Source organism: Epinephelus fuscoguttatus, linkage group LG1, assembly GCF_011397635.1.
Source record: "Epinephelus fuscoguttatus linkage group LG1, E.fuscoguttatus.final_Chr_v1".
Classification (NCBI taxonomy): Eukaryota; Metazoa; Chordata; class Actinopteri; order Perciformes; family Serranidae; genus Epinephelus; species Epinephelus fuscoguttatus.
In genome coordinates this window covers 21611410-21633674 of record NC_064752.1, presented here as the reverse complement: position 1 = coordinate 21633674, position 22265 = coordinate 21611410, and the positions used below count along the sequence as shown (strand labels likewise).

At 41.3% G+C, this 22265-nt stretch overlaps 1 protein-coding gene across 1 annotated transcript in view; it reads left to right on the top strand.

Annotated features, from left to right (window-relative positions):
* Window positions 1–996: 996 nt before the first annotated feature.
* The window catches only part of iffo2b (intermediate filament family orphan 2b), a 46054-nt gene continuing 24785 nt past the window's right edge, over window positions 997–22265 (top strand). Inside the window, exon 1 of the mRNA XM_049583124.1 lies at window positions 997–2325. Within this exon, the coding sequence (XP_049439081.1) occupies window positions 1850–2325 (476 nt within the window). The 5' untranslated portion in view covers window positions 997–1849. The remainder of the gene's footprint in view (window positions 2326–22265) is intronic.

Here is a 22265-nt window from a genome sequence, read left to right as displayed (position 1 = left end):
CAATATATTGAAATTTTAAAAAAGATAGACAGTACAGTACCCCAGCAAACATTTATGTGCTTTAGTGACATAAAGTAGGCCTTTACATGTATATAGATGTATGCAGTTATTTATCTAACCTTTATTTAGACAGGGAGTCCCATTGAGATTGAAATCTCTTTTACAAGATGGACCTGACCGAGGTAGCAGCCAATCAATACACATTAAAATGCAATCAACACATTAAAATGCAACAAATACAACATATGATACAAAAATACACAATTAAACAACAACTATTCAAACATTGTGGCCTCTGTCACCACATCCTTTATGATGCCCTTAAATTCAATGGATATAAGTATTGAAGATTGCTCCATGTTCATGGTGCATCTGGTTAAAACCTGGGGTACATTAAAAAGCAACCACTTGGAGGAGTGTAGCTGGTAACTACCAGGGTGCAGAGAAACGCCAGAAAATTGCCCACTATTGCTTAGTAACAATATATGTGCTTATTTATATTGATGTATATGAAATATAGGCTATAATATATTAATATGAGCATCAGAAAAAAAATGTCTTTGCAGTAAAAACAACACACAGTAGACCTAGAATACACACACACACACACACACACACACACACACACACATATATATATATTTATATGAATTCATTATACCCTACATAGTCACATAATAATAATGATGCATTTTTATTTATAGGCACCTTTCAGGACACTCAAGGACACCTTACAAGACACAGTAAAAAAAAAAAACAAGTAGCAATGTATCCATAGATCATAAAAACAAACAATTCAGTGATATACAATAAAAGTTAATAAAATGACCAGAAAAAAATCATAATTATAAATATTAGGTAAAAATCACCATCATCAATATGTGTGTCACCATTAAATTAGAATGCCAGCTTGAAACGGTGTGTTTTCAAACAGGATTTGAAAGTGGAAAGGGAGCAGAATACATTAAAAAATAGTGAGTCTCCTCATAAATGTTGTATTAGTATTGTGGTAGAAGTTTGTCAGTGATTCAGCAATAAACCGTTGGTCTGTAACAAGTTAAAACCTTATTATGATTATTTAATTATATGCGTAAAGACCACATGAATTGAAAACGCATTGTTGTTAGAGTCTACTTCATCCTATTAATAAGGCTTATTATGTTTATGCCCTCAGCCAGGATGTGATCCTCTCCATGCTGTCAGAGAAAGAAAAAGGGGGAGGGAGGTAGGAGGGGCTGATGTGGGTGATAGTGCCGAGTTTAGCACTTTGCAACATGATCCGCGCACACCACGGAGAGGCCGGGCTCTGCGGTCCTGCATCCTGCCATCCCACCGCACCACATGGAGACCGGATAGAGCCACAGTGAACTGAACGGGGAATGACAAAGAAAGAAGGTGGACCATCTCGGCTATATGAACCCGCTCAGCATCAGCAGCTCCTGACAAAGCAAAGGCAAACACAGAGATGAGGGTGACGGGAAGTGCTGCTGCTGCCTGCGCTGCTGCTGCTGCTGCTGCTGGTGCTTATTGCGGTCTGCGTCAAACCCCTCGCTCCTTCACAAGATAATGCCCTCGGTGCCTCCTAAAGGACTTTCTGGGTTTGTGATTTTCCTGCTGCAAGGGTCCAGATCTCGGGGTGCAGCGGGGACAGTGATGATCACCCCATCTCCTGCTTCACAGTCACTGTCAGCATCTGCATTTTAAGGAGAAACTCGTCCTGGGGGAGCGGGCTTCTGGAGGAATATGCAGAGATAAAAAAAAAAACATTTGTTGTTATTGTTGTTGTTGTATACAAATCAGACAGAGCCATAATTGGATTACCGGGTTGTTATTGTTGTTGTTTACCAACATGAACTCGCTGTTTTTCTCCGACACTCCACCCGGGGCGGTCTGCAACGTCCCCGCCGGGTCGGGCGCGGTGACCAGCGCCCTGCGAAATGACCTGGGCTCCAACATCCATGTGCTGAAAACCCTCAACCTGCGCTTCCGCTGCTTCCTTGCCAAAGTCCACGAACTTGAGAGGAGAAACAAACTACTGGAGAGCCAGCTGCAGCAGGCTCTGCTCAAATCGCAGTACCGGCACCTTTACGCCCGGGAAGTTGCGGTGCAGACGGACGGTCCCGATTCGAGACTGCCGGGCACCATCTGGAGTTTCACCCACATCCGGAGGCAAGGGGAGCGTTTTGAGACCGTGCACGGGCCCGGGGTGACGTGGACGCATCCAGACGGAGTTGGGGTCCAAATAGACACCATCACCCCAGAACTGAGGGCTCTGTATAACGTGTTGGCCAAAGTCAAGCGGGAGAGGGACGAGTACAGGAGGAAGTGAGTACAGACAGATGTTAGTGTGCATGTTGATGTATGCGCTGCATAAAGCTGGCAATCAGTGTCAGTCTTTACCCGTGGTTACATCCTAATATATCTGACCATATACCAGTCACGTGCAGGGGAGTAGCAATAAGGGATGAAAGGCCCTGACAATGTTGTCATGGGCCCCTTTTCCCTTTTGGGCCCCTCGTATCCCTGTCCTTACACTAGCCTCGCAGAACTGAAAACAAGCACAAATGTCACCGCATACCAGACTATCTTGGACGCACTCAGTCCCTGTGGTACATTTACAGGAATATTCCAGTGATTTACCCTTAAGCCTACTACTGCAGTCACTCATATGCCAGAAGTTTGAGGGTTGACTCATTCCGTGCGGTTGCAGCACTCTATGAGCCGAGAAGTTCTTCTAATGTGGCGATAAATTAAATCAAGACACATAATCAATATTGCTCTTAAAGATAGGCTCATTTCTAGCACATTAGATTGTTTACATTAGAGCTGAGAGAACCAACTAAGTTACCAGCAACATTTCTGATAATCAATGAGCTGTTTAACTCACTTTTTAGAACAGAATGTTCACCAGTGTGATGAATTAAGGCATTTCTCTGAGTATCTTAGAGTGTTGGACTGTTGATCGGACGAAACAAGACATTTGAAGATGTCACCTTGGGCTATAGGACTTTTTTTCACATTTCAGACATTATATATATCAGACTAGTAATTACTCAAAAGGTTGTAGCATTGATCAACTTTTAGAGATGATATCTGAGCTGGTCAGGAGATCTAAGCTGGTTTCATCTACCCATCGCTGCGTGACTCCAGTCGGATCATGTCTGGGCAAGAATCTAGCAGTATGATACCTTACAATATATTGCGATATATGGCGATGCTATAAGCACGACAATATGTGGCGCTGTTGTATACTCTAGCTAGTGGTGCTCCCTTTATATTTCTGCCATTTTGAAAGGCTTTTGTTTGTTTGCGTTTGCATAAAGCAGCAACCTCCGGGGCTAAAATACGAAGTCAAGGAAGTGCCAGAAACTGCAGTTCTTTGAATGGCCACTAGAGGCTGGCTCCAGCAAGCATTCAAGTTAAAATGCCCAGCTTTACAGCTGAAATAAACATGTTTACCTCCTGGTACAAAAAATAGCTTTGGTCTCTATAGCTAAATTCGACACTCCTGACAACTGTACAGGGGGTGAATTTTTATATAACTCACCCTTTTATGTTTTATTAAGGCTTAAAGTTACGCATAATTAAGGGCAGACCACTTTGTGACAGTCTATGAATCAGATCCAACCCTTGCTCCTTCTCAGCTCTAACATTTCGTCCAAATTTGGTCATTTCTGGCTCCAAAAACCAACGGATGACGTCATGGCAGCTACATCCATTATGTTAGTCTATGGTTTATGCTAGCGATATCTTGTTACGTTGGAGTGGAAGTGTCAAATAGCTGAAGATGGAATATGAACCTCTGCCTCAAATCTTTGTATGTAAACCATTAATTAAAAATCAATACAGTGTATTTGAGGATCTATACAGTATCGGACATACTCAAGTGTATCAATGTTTTCTTAGACCCCTAGAAGTCAGTGTGACTTTTGCTTCCCATGTGGTTTGCCAATGTCACGGTCACTCATCTGGACAGTATAGCGGAGAGATGACAGACATCACAGTGACAGAGATATGGTACTTGAGGTAATATTTCACATGAAGGATATCAGAGCTGAGCTCAGCATCTCACAAAGCAGTTTATCGTGAATTGATCTGATCCTGTTTCTCACACTGCTCTGAGGAAATTCCTTCGCATGGATCAGTCTCCACCAATTGTTCTTCCTCAGACACATTAATTGTGTTTCCTTGAGGACTCACTGCAGCGCCCCCGGCTGACCCACGTCACTGCTGGCCTGCTTGGCTGGCTACTGGAGGGGAGACATGCCAAGCAACCGCCTGCTTCTGTTTGCTGCCATGATTTAAGCAGAGAGGCATTTTTACAGGCCTCTGTCTGCTCGGTGAGGTCGGCTATGACGAACGCCGACTTCCCTGTGAGTGCACTGACTCAGTGACACAGAATGCGCGTGCTCTCCTACTCCTCTGGGAAACTGGATATCCTGTCCAGTCATTCTCGGTAACACCACCATATCCTTTTTTTTTGTGCATTTCTGTCTGGGAAGATGGACGGCAGTGACTGGGACGGCAGCCAAATTAAAAACTGCTGCAGCTCAAGTCCAAAATTTTGGATTGCCTCTGGCTAAAGTGGGAGCTCTTGACTTTATAAGGCTATTGAAACAGCCCTCTCAGTTGCATTTTAATTAGAGTTTTAGCTAGCAAAATTTATAAAGCTAATGCACTTTGCTCATTCACTCATGAGACCTCCAAACACTGGCTGTTGAGTTGTTTGTTTCCTATATGTTTCAGTCATTATTTCTACATTAGTAAAGGTATTCAAGGTGTTACATGTGTTTTTATTTTTCTCTAATAACACACTGAAGTACCAGAGTGTCAAACATGTTCTTTACATTCTTTTAACGTTTATACAAGTGAGGAACAAGACACATTTCTAGCCTCTTTTATTGCCCAGTAATCATGGTAATCAATCTCTTTCCCTGCCTCTCACATTCGTTCTCCGCTCTGAGCTCAATAATTACATCACTGCTGAGTTCACCTCCCAGTTGTTTTCTCCCCGTCTCCCAGTCTAAATCCTCTTTACTACAGTCACGTTTCAGCATTCAGTCCCCGAGCCCCATCCTGCCATGCCTTTTCTCTTCTGTGCTCTTTGTGTTCGGCCATTCCTTCGTCCTTCACTCCACCCCTCTGAAGCCCCTCCACCCCTCCGCTCTGTGTCATACAGACTGCTTTGTAAGGCATCCTCTGTCCCGATGGAGCCCCCCTCCCATGCTCCCACACTGCCCCTGTGATTTATTAAAGCTTTACCAGTGTGGACGCACACGAGGAGATGGATGGCCACCAGGTCCGCTTCTGATTTGGTCACTTGCGTTCATGCCACGAAGCACTCGCTTGTTTGCTTGCTGTCATTTTTCAGTTCGCCTCTTTCTGATCTGGACTCTATTTTCTGAGCCTGAGGCAGAACAGTGTGATTTGTCTTCGCTGTTGTTTGTAACAGTCATTTATGAAGTTCAGAGGCCGCTTGAATACATGAAATATAACCAAAAATATATTTCTCAGGACAATAAATAAGTGCAAGATGAACTAATAAATTTGAAGTATTTAACCACTTAAACCCCCATGTCCCCCTTAAATATGCCCTTAAGCAGCATTAAAGTAGAAGCAAAGCACATATTCGGTGTAAACGAGCATAAACCTGCGTACAGACATTAAGCATTCTGTTATAGCCACAGTATCTGACAGTGTAAATTGCTTTGAACATTTAAAACCACTTGCATCCCTGTTTAAACGTGAACACTAAATAGTGTTCATGGAAACCTTTAATAGCCTTTGCGGTCTAAGAGACAGAAAAATAAACTTTACAACCATTTTAATTTGCATGAGAAATCAATATAAAATGACTGGGACTATAAAAGACAAATTTCTACAAAACTTTTAAGTGTGAGGAGTGATTATGTTTATCTTTAATTAGACACATTTGCTTTCAAAACATTTGCATGTAAGTTTTATCCAGAGCAACATAAAAAAGTCATTTCTGGAAATGCTTCACCCACAAAATGACCGTTTTACCGAGCATATCAGTCATGCTGTGTTACCTTGAAATTGTGAGTAAAACTTTGTTTCCTTTACATGCAACCACAGAAAATGGCATGACATTGATTTCGTGACAACAGCAAAACTATATCAAAACATCTGCAGTTTCATTTAACCAGTCATATGGTCAGTACTTCTTAGAAAACCTTAGTATTGGAGTCTGGATTTGAAGAGCGCATAGATAAATTTCACTTTCAGTTTTAAATACTAAGGTTTTTTAGTGAAAATGCATGTGTTTCAGAAGTACAGCGCACACGACTATATAAATAAAACTGATTATACTGCATGAGTTGTGTGAGAGTTTCTAAATGGATGTTTTGATAGAGTTTTGTTGTTAACATGGTCCCTGATCAATCACTGAATCATATGTTTGCCATTTTCCATGAAGGCGTGTGAGAAAAACAAAGTTTCTTCACAAATTCCAGGAAACACGGATACTGATGACTAACTGATTTACAAATGGACATTTTGTGGGTGAAGTTTCCTTCAACTTAGATCTTCAGACTAATATTACAAAATCAGATTTGAGTACTTTTATTAGATGAGTTGGTTTAATTTTTCATTTATTGTTTCATATGAATTTTTCATAGGGTTACAATGTTTTTTTGTAGCCTCTGAAATTGTACTTAAGTGGAAAAGGGCAGTTTTGTCAGATAGACAAAGACACAGATCGAGATTAGGGTTGCATATGAGATTTTCACGGAACGATAACCGTCTCAGAAAATATCGCAGTTTCACAGTATCATGATATCACGATATTACAGAATTATTATTATTATTATAAGTCAAAATGACCCTTCAAGGACTGAAAACATTGGAGTTAGATTTTGTTACACAAACTTTTTATTACTGTAACTGAAATTGAAACCATTTTTTAAATGAAAGTGTGTGTAATAAGTAAAATAAAATTGAGATCGACCACTGCAACCCTACTTGAAACCTTTTTTTTTTAATGGAAGTCTGTGTAAGAAGTCTCCCTTTTGAAAATAACTAAAATAAAGTTAAGATTCTGTCATAGATAAGCAAATGTACACACAATTTTAATATCACGGTGTTCTTCAAACAGGTATACTGCTGCAACCCTAGTTGAGATTGACTTGTATGTTTGTAAAACAGTAGAAATAAGTGTGCTGCTTGTTAACATTCGGATATTTCTGCAACCATCTACAGGTATATTTCTTAGTGCGGTCGTTCATTTCTCCAAAAACCCTTCATTGACCTCAATCAGCTCTCGATTATACAACATCCTTTTGGTAGAGAACAATCTTGTTCTTTCACAGCGACTGGAAGCTCTTTAACCGATTAAGTCCACATTCTTAACTAAGTTTTATTTTTCACCATCAAATGTGAAATGTGTTTGATCACACACACAGTCCCTCTCTCTGTCTGCAACATACAGCACATACACAACAAACTGTCCAGACACAGGCTTCATAAATCAGACCGCCAGCTAGTTTACATGAGCGTCCACTCAGCGCCTGGACTGTGGGGTTACACACCTCTCACGCTGACAAACGAGCGAGCAGAGGAGGATGGGTAAGGTCAGCGCCAGTGCGCTCATCCACACTGCGTTTATCCCGCTGTCTTGCATCACTGTGAAATGTATCACCAGGGGGTCAGTGAGTCTCTGCCAGTAATTGCCACCAGCATGCGATAGTGCTTAAGTGGCTGACGGACATATTTGACAGTCAGCAACAAACTGTATGTTAACTAAGAATAGAAACTGTCTGTTTGGCTGTGATGGCAACCTGTAGGGTATATTTGTTTAGTATTTACATGTTATACTGCTGGTGCAGAGATATCGCACGCGGCTGTATCTTTTATGCAGATTGCTACTCAGACTACAGACAGCAGTTATGCTTGTGCTAATATGTTTTCACAGAGCTGCATGAATAAAGATAAGAGGAGTTCTTTGCTTATTCCAAAGAACACAGCACACAGCTGATAGTTTACATGTGTTTCTGCGGAAGAGGGGTGATGTGGGAGGCAGCTGTCGGGATGATTGCACAGGCAGAAAGACAGAGATGCAGAGAGCAGCATAATTTACATTATTATACCATTTTAAGGTGCAATGCAGTGTTTTAAACACACTTTAGTGCTAAAGGACACATCAGCTGTGTAAGCTCTCTGCCCCAGTTGGGGGCTGAACCAGAGATCAGCGCTGAGGCCTCTCCTAATTGGTTGTTTATTCCATCAGTGAATGGAGGCCAAACAACTGTCCTGCTGGATGACAATGTGGGCGCTACAGAACGTATAGTGAACCCGAACAGCCTCTGGCCCTCCTGGGCATGTTCTTCCTGCATGAATAATTCACGCACCACTGAATTTAGCTGTGCGTGGATCAATGCAATGAGAATTCACTGAAGACGCTTTTCTGAGGCTTTGATCTCTCTTCCTGCTTTAAAAGAGGTGAAAGGCAGAGCTGAGCATCTCTTCTGAAAGTAGGATTTGGAGTCGTTGGTACTAAAGAACTGACTAATTACAGGGTGAGGTGGGCTGTGATCGCAAAGCTGAGGGCTGCATTGTGTTTCCAATATCATATTTCCCCACGAAGAGCAAACGTGCTGCACTGATGAGCTCTTCGTACCGTCTCTGTCTGTCTGGTGTTGACCTGCCCCTGCGTTTAATCCAGGCCGTCTATTCAGGAGAGGGATTTTCTCTAAGCCGTCACCTAGCACTGAGGCTCCAACCTCCAGCCAGCCCTGCACCATATCCTGGCATGCAGCCGCCGCACTGAACTGGGGCCTCTCGAAGTGGAAGACTCCCTGCTGCTGAGATACTGAGAGAGAGCTCAGTTCACTAAGACCATTGAGCTCCAGATTAGAGCCTATATTGTTTCTCTCTTACTCAGTCTTCCTGTACGTGTGGTGCGCTCCGCTTAAGCTCACAACAAGCTTTTGAATGTGCAGACTCTAGTACTACTATAGGTCATCTTTACTGCTGAGGCAAAGTCTTCATTTGTAGAGACCTTCACTATTACAAGCCTTGCCTGTCCTCAGTGGAAACATTTAAAGGGACAGTTCAGTCTAAAATTAATCTATAGAGCTGTTTATCAATTTAGATTGTTTGTGTTAGAGTTGCTGAGTGTTGGAAATATCGGCCTTAGAGATGTCTGCCTTCTCTCGTATATAACAGAACTAGATGTCACTCAGCTTGTGGTGCTCAAAGCGCCAAAAATGCTTATTTGAAAAACTCAACAGCAACGTCTCCTTCTAGAAACCATGACCCGGTTACTCAAGTTAATCCGCAGACCTTGTTGTGAGCAGGCATGACGGACTCATGGGTAAGAGGCTCGTGCTGCTGGCAGTGGGAGATGTAAACATTAATGTTGTCCTCTTCAGCTAAGCTGTAACGTTAGCTAGCTCAGTGGTGCTAGGTGAGCTAGCAGTAGACGCACTTCCTTCTGTGCGGTGACACAGTTGGTGGGTGTAGTTCGGTAGAAAGAAAATAGTTCCTACATGAAACTGCTCACAACAAGGTCTGTGGATTATCTTGAGTAACCAGGTCATGATTTCTGGAAAGAGTTGAGTTTTTCAAATGTAGGTTTTTGGCGCTTTAAGCACCACATGTCGAGTGCCATCTAGTTCCATTATATTGGAGAGAAGGCAGACATCTCTAAGGCCGATATCTCCATCACTCAGCAACTCACACCAAAACAATCTAGACTGATAGACAGTGCTACAGGTGAGAGGGAAAATATGTGTTTTTGATTTTAGGGTGAACTGCCCCTTTAAGGATGTATCTTATTCCTCTGTGCCATAGACCTCCATTGTTGTCCAATAACATGGGTGCAGTAATTTATTTTGAGTCAATACCACATACACGTCCTGCTGCTTTATCGAGACCAAGGGGTCAGGACGCCCGAAGGGGTCAAAAGGTAAATCTGAAGGGTCCTGAGATTATTAATAATTCAGGAGATTATGTATTTAATCCATTTTATGTTTTTGCTTGATTCACAATGCCTACTGCCTGAAATTCCTTTTAAGCCCCTCTGGGTTTCTTAAATCTGGCCTGCACAACTTGTTCTTCCTTTGTTGTATTATTTCTGTTTTCCTGTTTTGTGCAAATAAACTAGCCTGAGTGTCAGACTGAAGCTCCCAGAACCTTCAGTCTGACATGGCTTCCATTGAAGGTGATTTACAAGGGGGAGGGAATTTGATTTTTTCCCCAACCAATCAGTAGAGATCAACGACTCACCCAGATTGTGACGTCATTAGTATCCATGCCTCGGGGGTGCCGAAAACAAGCGAGCATTGCCCGTTTAAAATCTCTCCGTCGTCGTGCACGCCCAGCTGCATCACCGTTAAATCGAGTTTAGCAGCTTCCATAATTTGGTCCTCCATTAACGCGAGTAGCGGCGAAATACCTCGATAGCATCGTTAATGTGGTCTGTAGGATCTGTAGCGGTCGCCATTGTTGCTATCCTCACCAGTTACCCACCAGCGTACAGCTTGACATCAGCGTGGCGCTGATTGGCTAATCGCTAGACCCCCGGCGTTCATTGGTCCGTCCGTCGTTTGGACGAGAAAAATCGCAAATTCATTGAAGTATGCCAGACCAGAGATGCAAGCCTACTCAGTTGAGTGGGCAGGGTCTATGGTCTGGAACCAGGCTACAAATAAACCTTTGTAAAAAAAAAAAAAAAACAAATAAAAAAACAACATTTCTGCAACACAAAATGTAATTTTTTTGTGGCTTTCTATAAATATTTGCCTTTTTTTCTTGTTAAATAGTCGAGCATTTGACATTTTTGGGTGAATCATTCAATCTGAGAAGGCAACATTACTGTAGGTGGCGAAACACCAGAGGCAGGATAAAAACTCAGAATAGAAAGCAATTTTAGATCCGTCAATAAATAAGTAAATAGTTAAGTTAAAATGAATAAATAAGTAAAGAAACAGAAGAATATATGCCAGCTAAAAAAAGATTAAAAAATAAATAATTACACAATAATTATAAATACAAAATTTAAAGATAAGTAAATAAATACATTGGGGAAAAAAATAGAAAAATAAAACACAGATAAGGACAAAGATAAACGATTACAAGCCCAAAATGTTAAGGAAATCCACACCAGAGCACCTAATATGTATTAATCCGCAACTAAAAATAGTCCCAAACAAATGCATTAATTACCTATTTCTGAGTAATGTTTGCTAAAAACTACAGTGCCCTCCTGTTTTAGTAAATTACTGAGGCTTTTTTAAATCTGAATATATATTTTTGTGACATGTTTGTAAGGATTTACATCTCCAGTAGGAGCAGCTCAGGCCTGAGTGCCACAGACAGGGCAGGAAAGTAGGTAGGATGTAATGCTAGACTAATGCATTATTGGGTTTTGTGTGTTCATGGGATTTGTTGACAATGAGACAAAAATCCTTTAATCCTTTAAGGAACATGTTTGTCTGTGGACTCAGACCATTAAGACTTTGGCATCTGCAAAAGAGGAAGAGAAGAGAGAGGAAAAAAACTGTATTGATCTAACTGAAAGGTAAATCTGGGTGATACAATGACGCGAGTGTGTCCCCACCTCGGCCTCATCGTGCCTTTGTTTCTCTCTGTGCCTGTGTCTGGAGCTGCTGTGTTGTGCAGCTGTGCTTGATTATTCATGGGTATCGATACAGCTGAGAGCAGTGGCACCGTGCCATATTCAAAAGTGCAGGAATGCACCTGTCTTCCATGAGCTCTGACTGCACTGGGCGAATGTACGGTTTCTGTGGGTTCGGTTGGTGAACTATTCTGGAAAGGCACCGCTGCGCCTTGCAGCAACTGTGTCCTGAGGCAAAGCAGGAGACGTACAGTTTGACAGGTCATGTACATGTTGCTGCTGCTAAGTCCATAATCATCACAGCTAATCTTTATTTACACCCAATAATTTAACAAATGTATTTGCCTTTCTGTTCAGACCTGCTGGGTTTAAAAAGCTGTTGTGGCTTTTCTAAAGGCCTGGATGTGCTGACACAGCAAACAGACTTAATAACAGCTGTATCTCAAAAGCCTGTTACTCCAGAGGAAATGCTGGTTTGCCGAACACACAAATCTCTGAGCGGTATATGATGTCGTACATGTGCCAGACAGGAGCATGGCGTGCAAGAGTCTTGACAGGCTCTTAAATCTCGGTGTTCTTGCACGCTTGACCTTAAAGACGACCAGATGTGTCTCTCCTGAGAGCTCCTTGGAAATATTAATAGATGAAGTGCTTTAACCTTCAATGGCTGCGTTTTTATTATGGCTATCACAGCAGCAAAGAACGTTATCATGTTAAAGACTCAATCTAAGATCTTAGTGCCAGCACAGGATTGTAATGTAGTGATCACTGCCAAAATGATTGACACTTCTCTTAATACACAGGCTCACAAGTTATTTATGTTTTCTGATACTGAGAGGTTTGCTTATGTCCACAAAATGTATGTATTGCATCTTTCTGTCAAAATAAAGGTACATATATACATGCAATTGATGCAGAAATTTTGTTGTAGTATTCTTAATTTTCAATGTACATTTGTATCACACATGCTGCATTCTATTTATCAGTTTAGGGCGGGGGGTCTTAAAGTTTTGATGACTGAGAGCCAATTTAAGGACCTGACTTATGATTGAGGGGAAAATAGACACATAGAGCTGGTCCAACGAAGTAACCTTTTCTCTTCAGCTATACAGCTTTTTTTGGTGGCTTTTCTGTCTCTTACATATCAGACTGCAAAGTTGTTCCCCAAAATCGTTAACTGACAGAACATTAATTCTCATGAAACTTCCAAGGCGACACTTGCTGATTTACAGCCAGCAGCTTTCAACAAGTTGTCATCCCTAACCCGACAGACGCTTCTCAGGGCGGTGCCGAGTAGTGTATTTAATGTAAGCTGTTGAAAGTGAAAGTATTGAAATGGACCGTGATGATTATAATGTAAAGCACGCATTTCATGTCACGTTTGCAGGCTGCGAAAAATGTTACAGAAGGCTGCCATTTTCCAGCAGGCCGCACTTTGAGCAATTATGGTTTGGGGCTTTCTTTACTGAGTCTGCCAATGGCCTTTTTTCCATCCCCACATCCTTCGAAGCTTTGTTTACCTCCTTTATTTAAGCAGAAGAAAACAGAAGAAATACTGTTTAATGAGGGTCTTAAAAAAACAGATTTCCTGAGGGCTGCGTGCCAGGTTGCCTTTTCTTCCAATAAATTGGAAGCTGAGCAACTTTCATCCCCCTCCTCTCCCCTGTAACCTCCATACTGCTCCAGAAATGTCATGACATTATATTTCTTGAGAACAGCTCCTCCAATCAGCAGCCCCAAATCTCAAAGACGTTCAGTTCACAATCATTAAAAGCCCAAGTAAACCATCAAATATGCACATCAGAGTGGCTGGAACATTAAAATTTGATGACTCAAAACAATTAATTTACTAGTTAATTTACTAGGCTGTGGTTCAGGAGGTAGAGTGGGTCTGACTCGTTAATCACAGGGTTGGCGGTTCGATCCCACTTCCCCCCGTTCTTGAGCGAGACACTGAACCCTGAAGGTCAGCGCCTTGCATGGCGGCTTGCTCTGCTCAGTGTTGTGATTATATGAATGGCTGAATGAGAACTACACTGTAAAACAACTTGGATACAGTGATGGGATGTAACTAAGTACATTTACTTAAATACTGTACTTAAGCAAAGTTTTAAGGTACTTGTACTTGTACCTTAGTATTTCCATTTTATGCTACTTCTACTCCACTACATTTCAGAGGCCGATGTTGTACTTTTTATTCCACTACATTTATTTAATAGCTGTAGTTAGTAGTAACTTAGTTTATTCATATTTTGTATCAGTAATTTAAATGTGCAAATAGCTAAGCCATCCAGCACTTTAGAGAGAAATTAAAATTAATTTCACTTTTACCAGCTGCAACATTTGAACACATTGACGCATTAATAATCATAATTCATTAATTTAATAGTATATATTATTCTAAAATGGACCGTTCTGCATAATGAGTACTTTTACTTTTGGTACTTTAACCCTTTTAATCCCATTTTTTTCCTCGACATAAAACTATCCAAATCATCCGTCACTTATTACCCTTTGAAATAATCAATCATTTATGGTCGGTCACAATTGTGGCCGGTGGAATAATGTGTCATATCTACCATTTATTGACCTAATTAACATAATCTCCTATGCAGTCATCAAAATACTTACATATCCCAGCTCAGTTACTGAAACATTAAGTACTCTGTCATTGGCAGTCCCCAGCATCACCACCAGAATACTCTATCATATTCAAGAGTGACTACTTTACATATCAAAAACTTTTATACATACATACAGTACAGGCCAAAAGTTTGGACACACCTTCTCATTCAATGCGTTTTCTTTATTTTCATGACTATTTACATTGTAGATTCTCACTGAAGGCATCAAAACTATGAATGAACACATGTGGAGTTATGTACTTAACAAAAAAAGGTGAAATAACTGAAAACATGTTTTATATTCTAGTTTCTTCAAAATAGCCACCCTTTGCTCTGATTACTGCTTTGCACACTCTTGGCATTCTCTCCATGAGCCTCAAGAGGTAGTCACCTGAAATGGTTTCCACTTCACAGGTGTGCCTTATCAGGGTTAATTAGTGGAATTTCTTGCTTTATCAATGGGGTTGGGACCATCAGTTGTGTTGTGCAGAAGTCAGGTTAATACACAGCCGACAGCCCTATTGGACAACTGTTAAAATTCATATTATGGCAAGAACCAATCAGCTAACTAAAGAAAAACGAGTGGCCATCATTACTTTAAGAAATGAAGGTCAGTCAGTCCGGAAAATTGCAAAAACTTTAAATGTGTCCCCAAGTGGAGTCGCAAACCATCAAGCGCTACAACGAAACTGGCACACATGAGGACCGACCCAGGAAAGGAAGACCAAGAGTCACCTCTGCTTCTGAGGATAAGTTCATCCGAGTCACCAGCCTCAGAAATGGCAAGTTAACAGCAGCTCAGATCAGAGACCAGATGAATGCCACACAGAGTTCTAGCAGCAGACCCATCTCTAGAACAACTGTTAAGAGGAGACTGCGCGAATCAGGCCTTCATGGTCAAATAGCTGCTAGGAAAGCACTGCTAAGGAGAGGCAACAAGCAGAAGAGATTTGTTTGGGCCAAGAAACACAAGGAATGGACATTAGACCAGTGGAAATCTGTGCTTTGGTCTGATGAGTCCAAATTTGAGATCTTTGGTTCCAACCGCCGTGTCTTTGTGAGACGCAGAAAAGGTGAACGGATGGATTCCACATGCCTGGTTCCCACTGTGAAGCATGGAGGAGGAGGTGTGATGGTGTGGGGGTGTTTTGCTGGTGACACTGTTGGGGATTTATTCAAAATTGAAGGCACACTGAACCAGCATGGCTACCACAGCATCCTGCAGCGACATGCCATGCCATCCGGTTTGCGTTTAGTTGGACGATCATTTATTTTTCAACAGGACAATGACCCCAAACACACCTCCAGGCTGTGTAAGGGCTATTTGACCAAGAAGGAGAGTGATGGAGTGCTGCGGCAGATGACCTGGCCTCCACAGTCACCGGACCTGAACCCAATCGAGATGGTTTGGGGTGAGCTGGACCGGAGAGTGAAGGCAAAGGGGTCAACAAGTGCTAAACACCTCTGGGAACTCCTTCAAGACTGTTGGAAAACCATTTCAGGTGACTACCTCTTGAAGCTCATGGAGAGAATGCCAAGAGTGTGCAAAGCAGTAATCAGAGCAAAGGGTGGCTATTTTGAAGAAACTAGAATATAAAACATGTTTTCAGTTATTTCACCTTTTTTTGTTAAGTACATAACTCCACATGTGTTCATTCATAGTTTTGATGCCTTCAGTGAGAATCTACAATGTAAATAGTCATGAAAATAAAGAAAACGCATTGAATGAGAAGGTGTGTCCAAACTTTTGGCCTGTACTGTACATACTGTATATCACTGCTTTGTCAGTGGCCTTTTACATTCACATATGACGTGCTAGGTATCTGTCTACGTCTGCTGTTGACGTACCAGGACGCGCTACCAACACTGTGACATCAGCAACAAAAGCGCGTGATTAAAAAAAAAAACATCTTGGTTTGGCATTTGGGAAGAGAACACTTGGCTCCTGGGTGAAAGTCCACCACCACTACCCCTCCTACAGCGTATCATATCACCCTGACCGCAGGACTTTGTAACAGAGTTTTTCTACACTGCGGTTTCAGTACTTTTACTCAAGTAAAATATCAGAATACTTCCTCCCACGTTGCTTTGATAAAGGCACTATATAATTGCAGTCTAGTTACCAAATTTCAAAAAGGAAGCGAGATCCGCTCCAAACACGCGGGGGATGTGATATAACTGGATGTGGCCCTCAGGCCGGGAGTTTCAGTTTGCTGCACGTGATTAGTTAAATCACAATTGTGGTCAAGAAACCAGATTTAATTCTAAAAGATCGGTTTCAGCTTAATAGTCACTGCTGTGGTTCATCCTACAGGTGTGTGTACCCAGAGGTATAAAATACGTTTGTTTAGGGTGAAGTCTCATAGCTCTATTATGTCTCACATAATTTGACTGAACACACCCTGGCCGGTGAGGATTTGTGCCAGAAGTGAACATCTCATCATCCTTTTCTTCTTTAATGTCACTCCCAGTGCAGCTCCACCCTGACATGGCCCGGGCATGCAGACCGTTGTTTGTGCACATATTCTTGTGCACTCACGGGGACTCTCACAAATCCACGTCATTTGTCAACCAGAACATCTGAGTCAAAGCCCCTCCATTATAGGAGTGTTAAGAGGGCTCTCTTTAGTGTAGTGTTTTTACAACTTATGTCTTTAGAGTTTATGTGCAGCTAAATGTCTTTTACTTGCTCTGTATGTTAAGTCAACAGCCAGTGGCTCAGAGCTGATATAATGGCTCTGTAATCTGGACTGCAGTGAATGAAGTCAGTGGGAAACTAACTAAACAGCAGTGTGTTGTGCTTTGTAGGATGTGGGGTGGGGTCGGTTTGCAGTCAAGATGAAGACTGCAGGGAAAACTGATTTTCTGTCACAACGCTCTGGTTCCCCCCCTCTGCTCCAGACTGCATTAATAAGCAATGAATGAATTCTTGTTGCTGCATATTAAAGGGACAGATCACCCCAAAATCAAAAACACATTATCCCTCTTACCTGTAGTGCTGTTTAGCAGTATAGATAGATTTGGTGTGAGTTACCGAGTGTTGGAGATGTCTGCTTTCTCTCGTCAACACATTCTCACTCCGACCTCGTCACATCTTGACATTTGGTCATGGACCTTCCCTGTCCGGATACAACGTGAAAGGTACACTGGCCGTGTTGGTTGTTGACGTTCTGGGACACCGTGTCAAGTTCTGCTTGTTACATATATTGTCCTCTTTCAAAAAGACTGTTTACATACAGTCTCTTTCAAAATAAACGCACATCGTCGGTACAACAATGTGAATTGAGTTTTTTTTTCTTCCAACTACTAACACAACTTAGTTCAGCTTAGGCAACAAAAACACGTAGTTAGGTGTAGAAAAAAGAACAGGATTTGGCTTTATAATCTAACGGAAGGTGGACACTGCTCTCCCAGGTGAAAGTGGGTGTTTGTTAGACCCATCCACCACCACTTCCGCGTGGCCTACTCAGACTTTTGGCACCTTAACTTTCGTTTATGTCCCGCGGTTAAACTACAAGGGCAACTGGCTGCGTATTATGCCGACGCTAAAGGACGGCTTTTTTTGTCAGTGTCCAACGCAGCAAGTCACTGCCCAAGCACCGGATTTTGAAGATTTCAGAGTGAGACCGGGTTGCTCTCCTAAATAATGGAACTAGATGGCACCCGGCTTGTTGTGCTCAGAGCGCCAAATAAGGTCTGTGGATTATCTTGACTAATCTCTACTGCTGATATCTCCAACACTTAGCAGCTCTCACCAAAATAATCTAGCTCAATAAATGGCACTACAGGTAAGAAGAAAAATATATATTTTTGATTTTTTGAGGTGAACTGTCCCTTTAGTATCATTTTTCTCTGTTGCCTTTTAGTGCGTTTCTGAGTTTTGAGAGAGAAAAAACAAAACAGTATTTAATCAATATTTTGTGCAAGTCCAAAAATCGTTATAAAATCTCTCCAGGAGCTTGTCAGTCACTCTTGAGTTTGTAAAAGTTGTTGACAGAAACTCTTTTGACTTCCTGCCTGTTCTGCCAGCAAAGACATTTAACTGTCAAGTGTTATCGACATAAACAAACCATTAAGTTTGGGATGATTTCACAGCGGCAACTCCTTTGCATGTCTCTACAAAGACGGATCACTAACCGTTTGATAATTTGCCATTATAAACACCCACTCAGGTTGGTGCCTTTCCGAGCAATTATTAATTTTTTTTTTTGGGTAGCTCTAAGGTCATACCTATTAGTTGGTAATTACATGTGAACACGTATATGTTTGTCTCTTCTGTAAAGGGTTCATAGCTAACCTGGCAACAGCATCCCTGAGGCCAGAGAAAAGAGGGCTAGGACAGGCTTTGGAAGTTAAGCAATTAGATAATGCAAGTGCACAGTGCGAACAAGTCAAGCCCACACCCATATTGTCAGGAAAAGTCAGTGTGGCAACGATGTGGGGCCGTGTCAGGACTGAGGATTAGACATGTTACAACACTGGCTCCCAATTATCTGTCAGTCCATCAAGGGAGGATCCACCAGTACCGGTATTGTACCAAACCCTCTATTCAGACAGATGCTTTGATCAGTGGAAAAGAGTTTGTTAGAGTCTCAAAGATTGTCAACAACATGATTTGTGTCCAGGTTATATTTTATTTTTCAATGTTGCCTTGTTACGTTGGAGCCAGTCCATGTTATACAAGAGGTTATTCTGCCTGAACCTGCTTCTCAGAGCTCTGTTGGTGTTGAAAAGTTTTTCCACAGAGCGAGGATTTACAGTAGATTACATACCACGACGTTTAAGTCTGTTAATGATGTATGAAGATCCCCCGACATAAACAAAGCTTATAGAAGCGTCATCCCTGTTTGAGTGCATACAAAGATACTGCTGCTGCAAGAGCTTTAATTAAGAGGCAGACATCTACTTTTAGACAGAGAACATTCATCAAACTCACAGATTACATTTCCCAGTGCTTACAACCTCTCCCTTAATGTTAATGCTGTTTTATCCAATCTGTTCCAAACATGCATTACGTCCCGGACTCTGACAAAAGTGCACTAGTTGATGTTGTGCTGCAGGAAAATGCACCAAGCTGTCTAAAAGTAATAAATGCACAACATCTTTGAATAATAAAATCAATTTATTTTTCAGTCGCCTAGATACATTTTCCGCGATAAGAAAGACTGAAGTGTGATGAACAGATTGAAAACTCATTAAAACAGATGTTGACAGTTTTTAATTTGCAGTAGAAAAATGATAATTCAGTCAGGCACACTTAAGTCAAAGAAAACTTTATTTCCATTTGCAGTATTATATTTGGCAGGTATGGCTCTGTTCTGGGGCCCCTCTGCCTTTCCTCGGGCCTATGCAGAAAGCCTCTGCCATGCGTCTACGTGGAAAGCCTTAAGACGGAGAAAGCACACCTGTCTGCCCTTCGACGTGCCTCCGTGGAAAGCCTTAAGGCGGAGAGAGCAAACCTCTCTGCCCTTCCACGTGCTTCTGTGGAAAGCCTTAAGGCAGAGAGAGCAAACCTCTCTGCCCTTCCACATGCTTATGTGGAAAGCCTTAAGGCGGAGAGAACCAATCTCCCTGCCCTTCCATGTGCAAATGAGGAAAGCCTTAAGGCAGAGAGAGCAAACCTCCCTGCCCTTCCATGCGCCTACATGTAAAGCCTAAAGCAGGGAGAGCAGCAGCAAAGACCCCCCAGGAACAGAACAGAGCAACATCAATGACAAACAGAAATGACATTGATAAGTCAGATACAACATGAAAAGGAGGAGCTGGGGTGGAGGCAGGTTGCAAAGTGGAGGAAGCAGCTTCCAGCACTTTAAATGGGTTGCATAGAAAGGAATCATGTGATCTATCAGCTGACTCCCTTCCATCAATCAGCTGCTCCATCAGTTGATTGGGCTGTTTGAGATCAGCTGATGTAGCTGGGATGTGAGCTGAGCTTGACATTGTGTCCTGCCTCAGCTAATGCTACGTTCAATTAAACTGTAATATATCTCAGTATATGTTATCACAATATTCAGCATATCGCAAAACATTTAAAATTGCAATGATTTTGTATCGTGATTTAAGTATCTTGATAATATTGTATCATGGGGCCTCTGGTGATTCCTACCCCTAATAAATCGATAGTAGTATACATCCATGCACACATGTATACCCACACAGTTACACATATAGTATATACTGGACACATATACCTATATGTACATATAAAATGTAAGATATCTACTTACATATACCCATAGATATACACTGTACACAGAACCAGTCAAAAATCTAAACATGAGTTATACTTTTCCTCATAATATGAGGACTCAGTAATATTTCCCATCTCATTTACAGAGGCATTGTGTCGCATTTTACATATCTTAATAGTATATCCAGCAGGTTTTACTTCATCAGCTGATTTTACCTTTTTACACACACATGCAGCTTCAGCACAGTTTCAGTTTTACAGATGACTTTGTATTTATGTACCAGAAGCTCTAATATAAATAGATTTACTGCATTAATGAGGGGATTTTATTGCCAGTAAAGCAAAAAGGAAATTTCTTCGATTAGGTCATTGTGCACACAAGCCCAACAGGACATTTCACACATCCCACACAGAAATAAGTGATACTAAAATGGTATTAAATGTGGTAGACATGTTGAAAAACCTAAACCAAAACTAAATGCAGAGACATAAGTATAAATTTATATCAAAAGAAAACTGGTATAAGTTTATATATGGCAACAGTTTGACATCTACAATTTGAATAACCTCGAGGAAAGTTCCTCCCAGATTTTGATCAAAGCTCTCTGTATTTCCTTCCTGAAGTAACAATCTCATAAAGGGGAAAATACTCAGTGAGAGATGTCTCCAACGACTTTCAAAGCCTGAAGATAAAAGCAAGCTTTGCGGACTGATAAAGGGAGACGGGAGGGAATGACCAATAATTTAGGGAGCAGTCCTCATACTTCATGAAGGAAGCTGATCTCTTTTGGTCACTGTTGTCATATTTCACAATCTGAAGGCCTGAAGTTCAGCTTCAAACATACTGCTTTATTGGAAGAGACATAATACTGAAGGTTCTTAGGAAGAGGCATAGTGTCGTCTATTATGCTTCTGTTTATTTTACCCACTGCGGCATGTAGTTCCTGGGAACTTCATTGTTAGCATTCAACTGTTGGACTGAATGCTTCCTTAGCTAAAATGAAATAACCTGGTACCACACAATACATAAACACAATAGAAGACAACCTCCCTGTAGGCTGCGCTACAGTAACTAAAGTACATGCAGATACAGCACAATTACATACCCATGCAGATGGTACATATAAATATGCACATATACCTAAATATATACATTCACTTGTTTTATAAAAGGTAATTTATATAGTACAGAATTTAAAAAAGTTAATTTTTTCATTGCTTTAGAGCAAATTTCAACATCTGCTTTCGCCTTGTGTTTTTTGGCTGCTTTTTGTTTTGAATACATAGAATTTAGCCACAGAAGTAACAAATGTAACTTTGCAATAACGCAAGGGCTCTTACAGTGAACAGATAAGTCGTATTTAGCCATGTTAGCAGCGTGGGTCTAGGAATAACACTGTCATTCGTTCCACCACTTTGATCCATTCCAGACTGAAATATTTCCACAACTATTTTATAGATTTTATTGATAGAAGTTTGTACAGATATTGACATTGAGTTTTAGGTTACCAATCGATGAGACCTATCGACTTTGATGATCATCTGACTTCACCTCTAGTGCCACCATGAGGCTAACTTTTTTGTCTTTTATTGAAATATCTTAACGACTGCATGAATTGCCATGAAGTTTGGTACACACATTCATGGTCCACAGAGGATAGATCGCAAAAAGTTTGATCCCCTCACTTTTCATCTAGTACTACCATGAAGCCAAAATTTGTTTGTCCAATATTTTGTTTTATGACCAAAAACCTGCTGAGCTAATGACATTCTCATCAGCCTCAGCTGTATTATCTGTTTAGTACAATGGACTCAGAGGCCGTTTACACGTACACGGTGATTTTGATAAACGGAG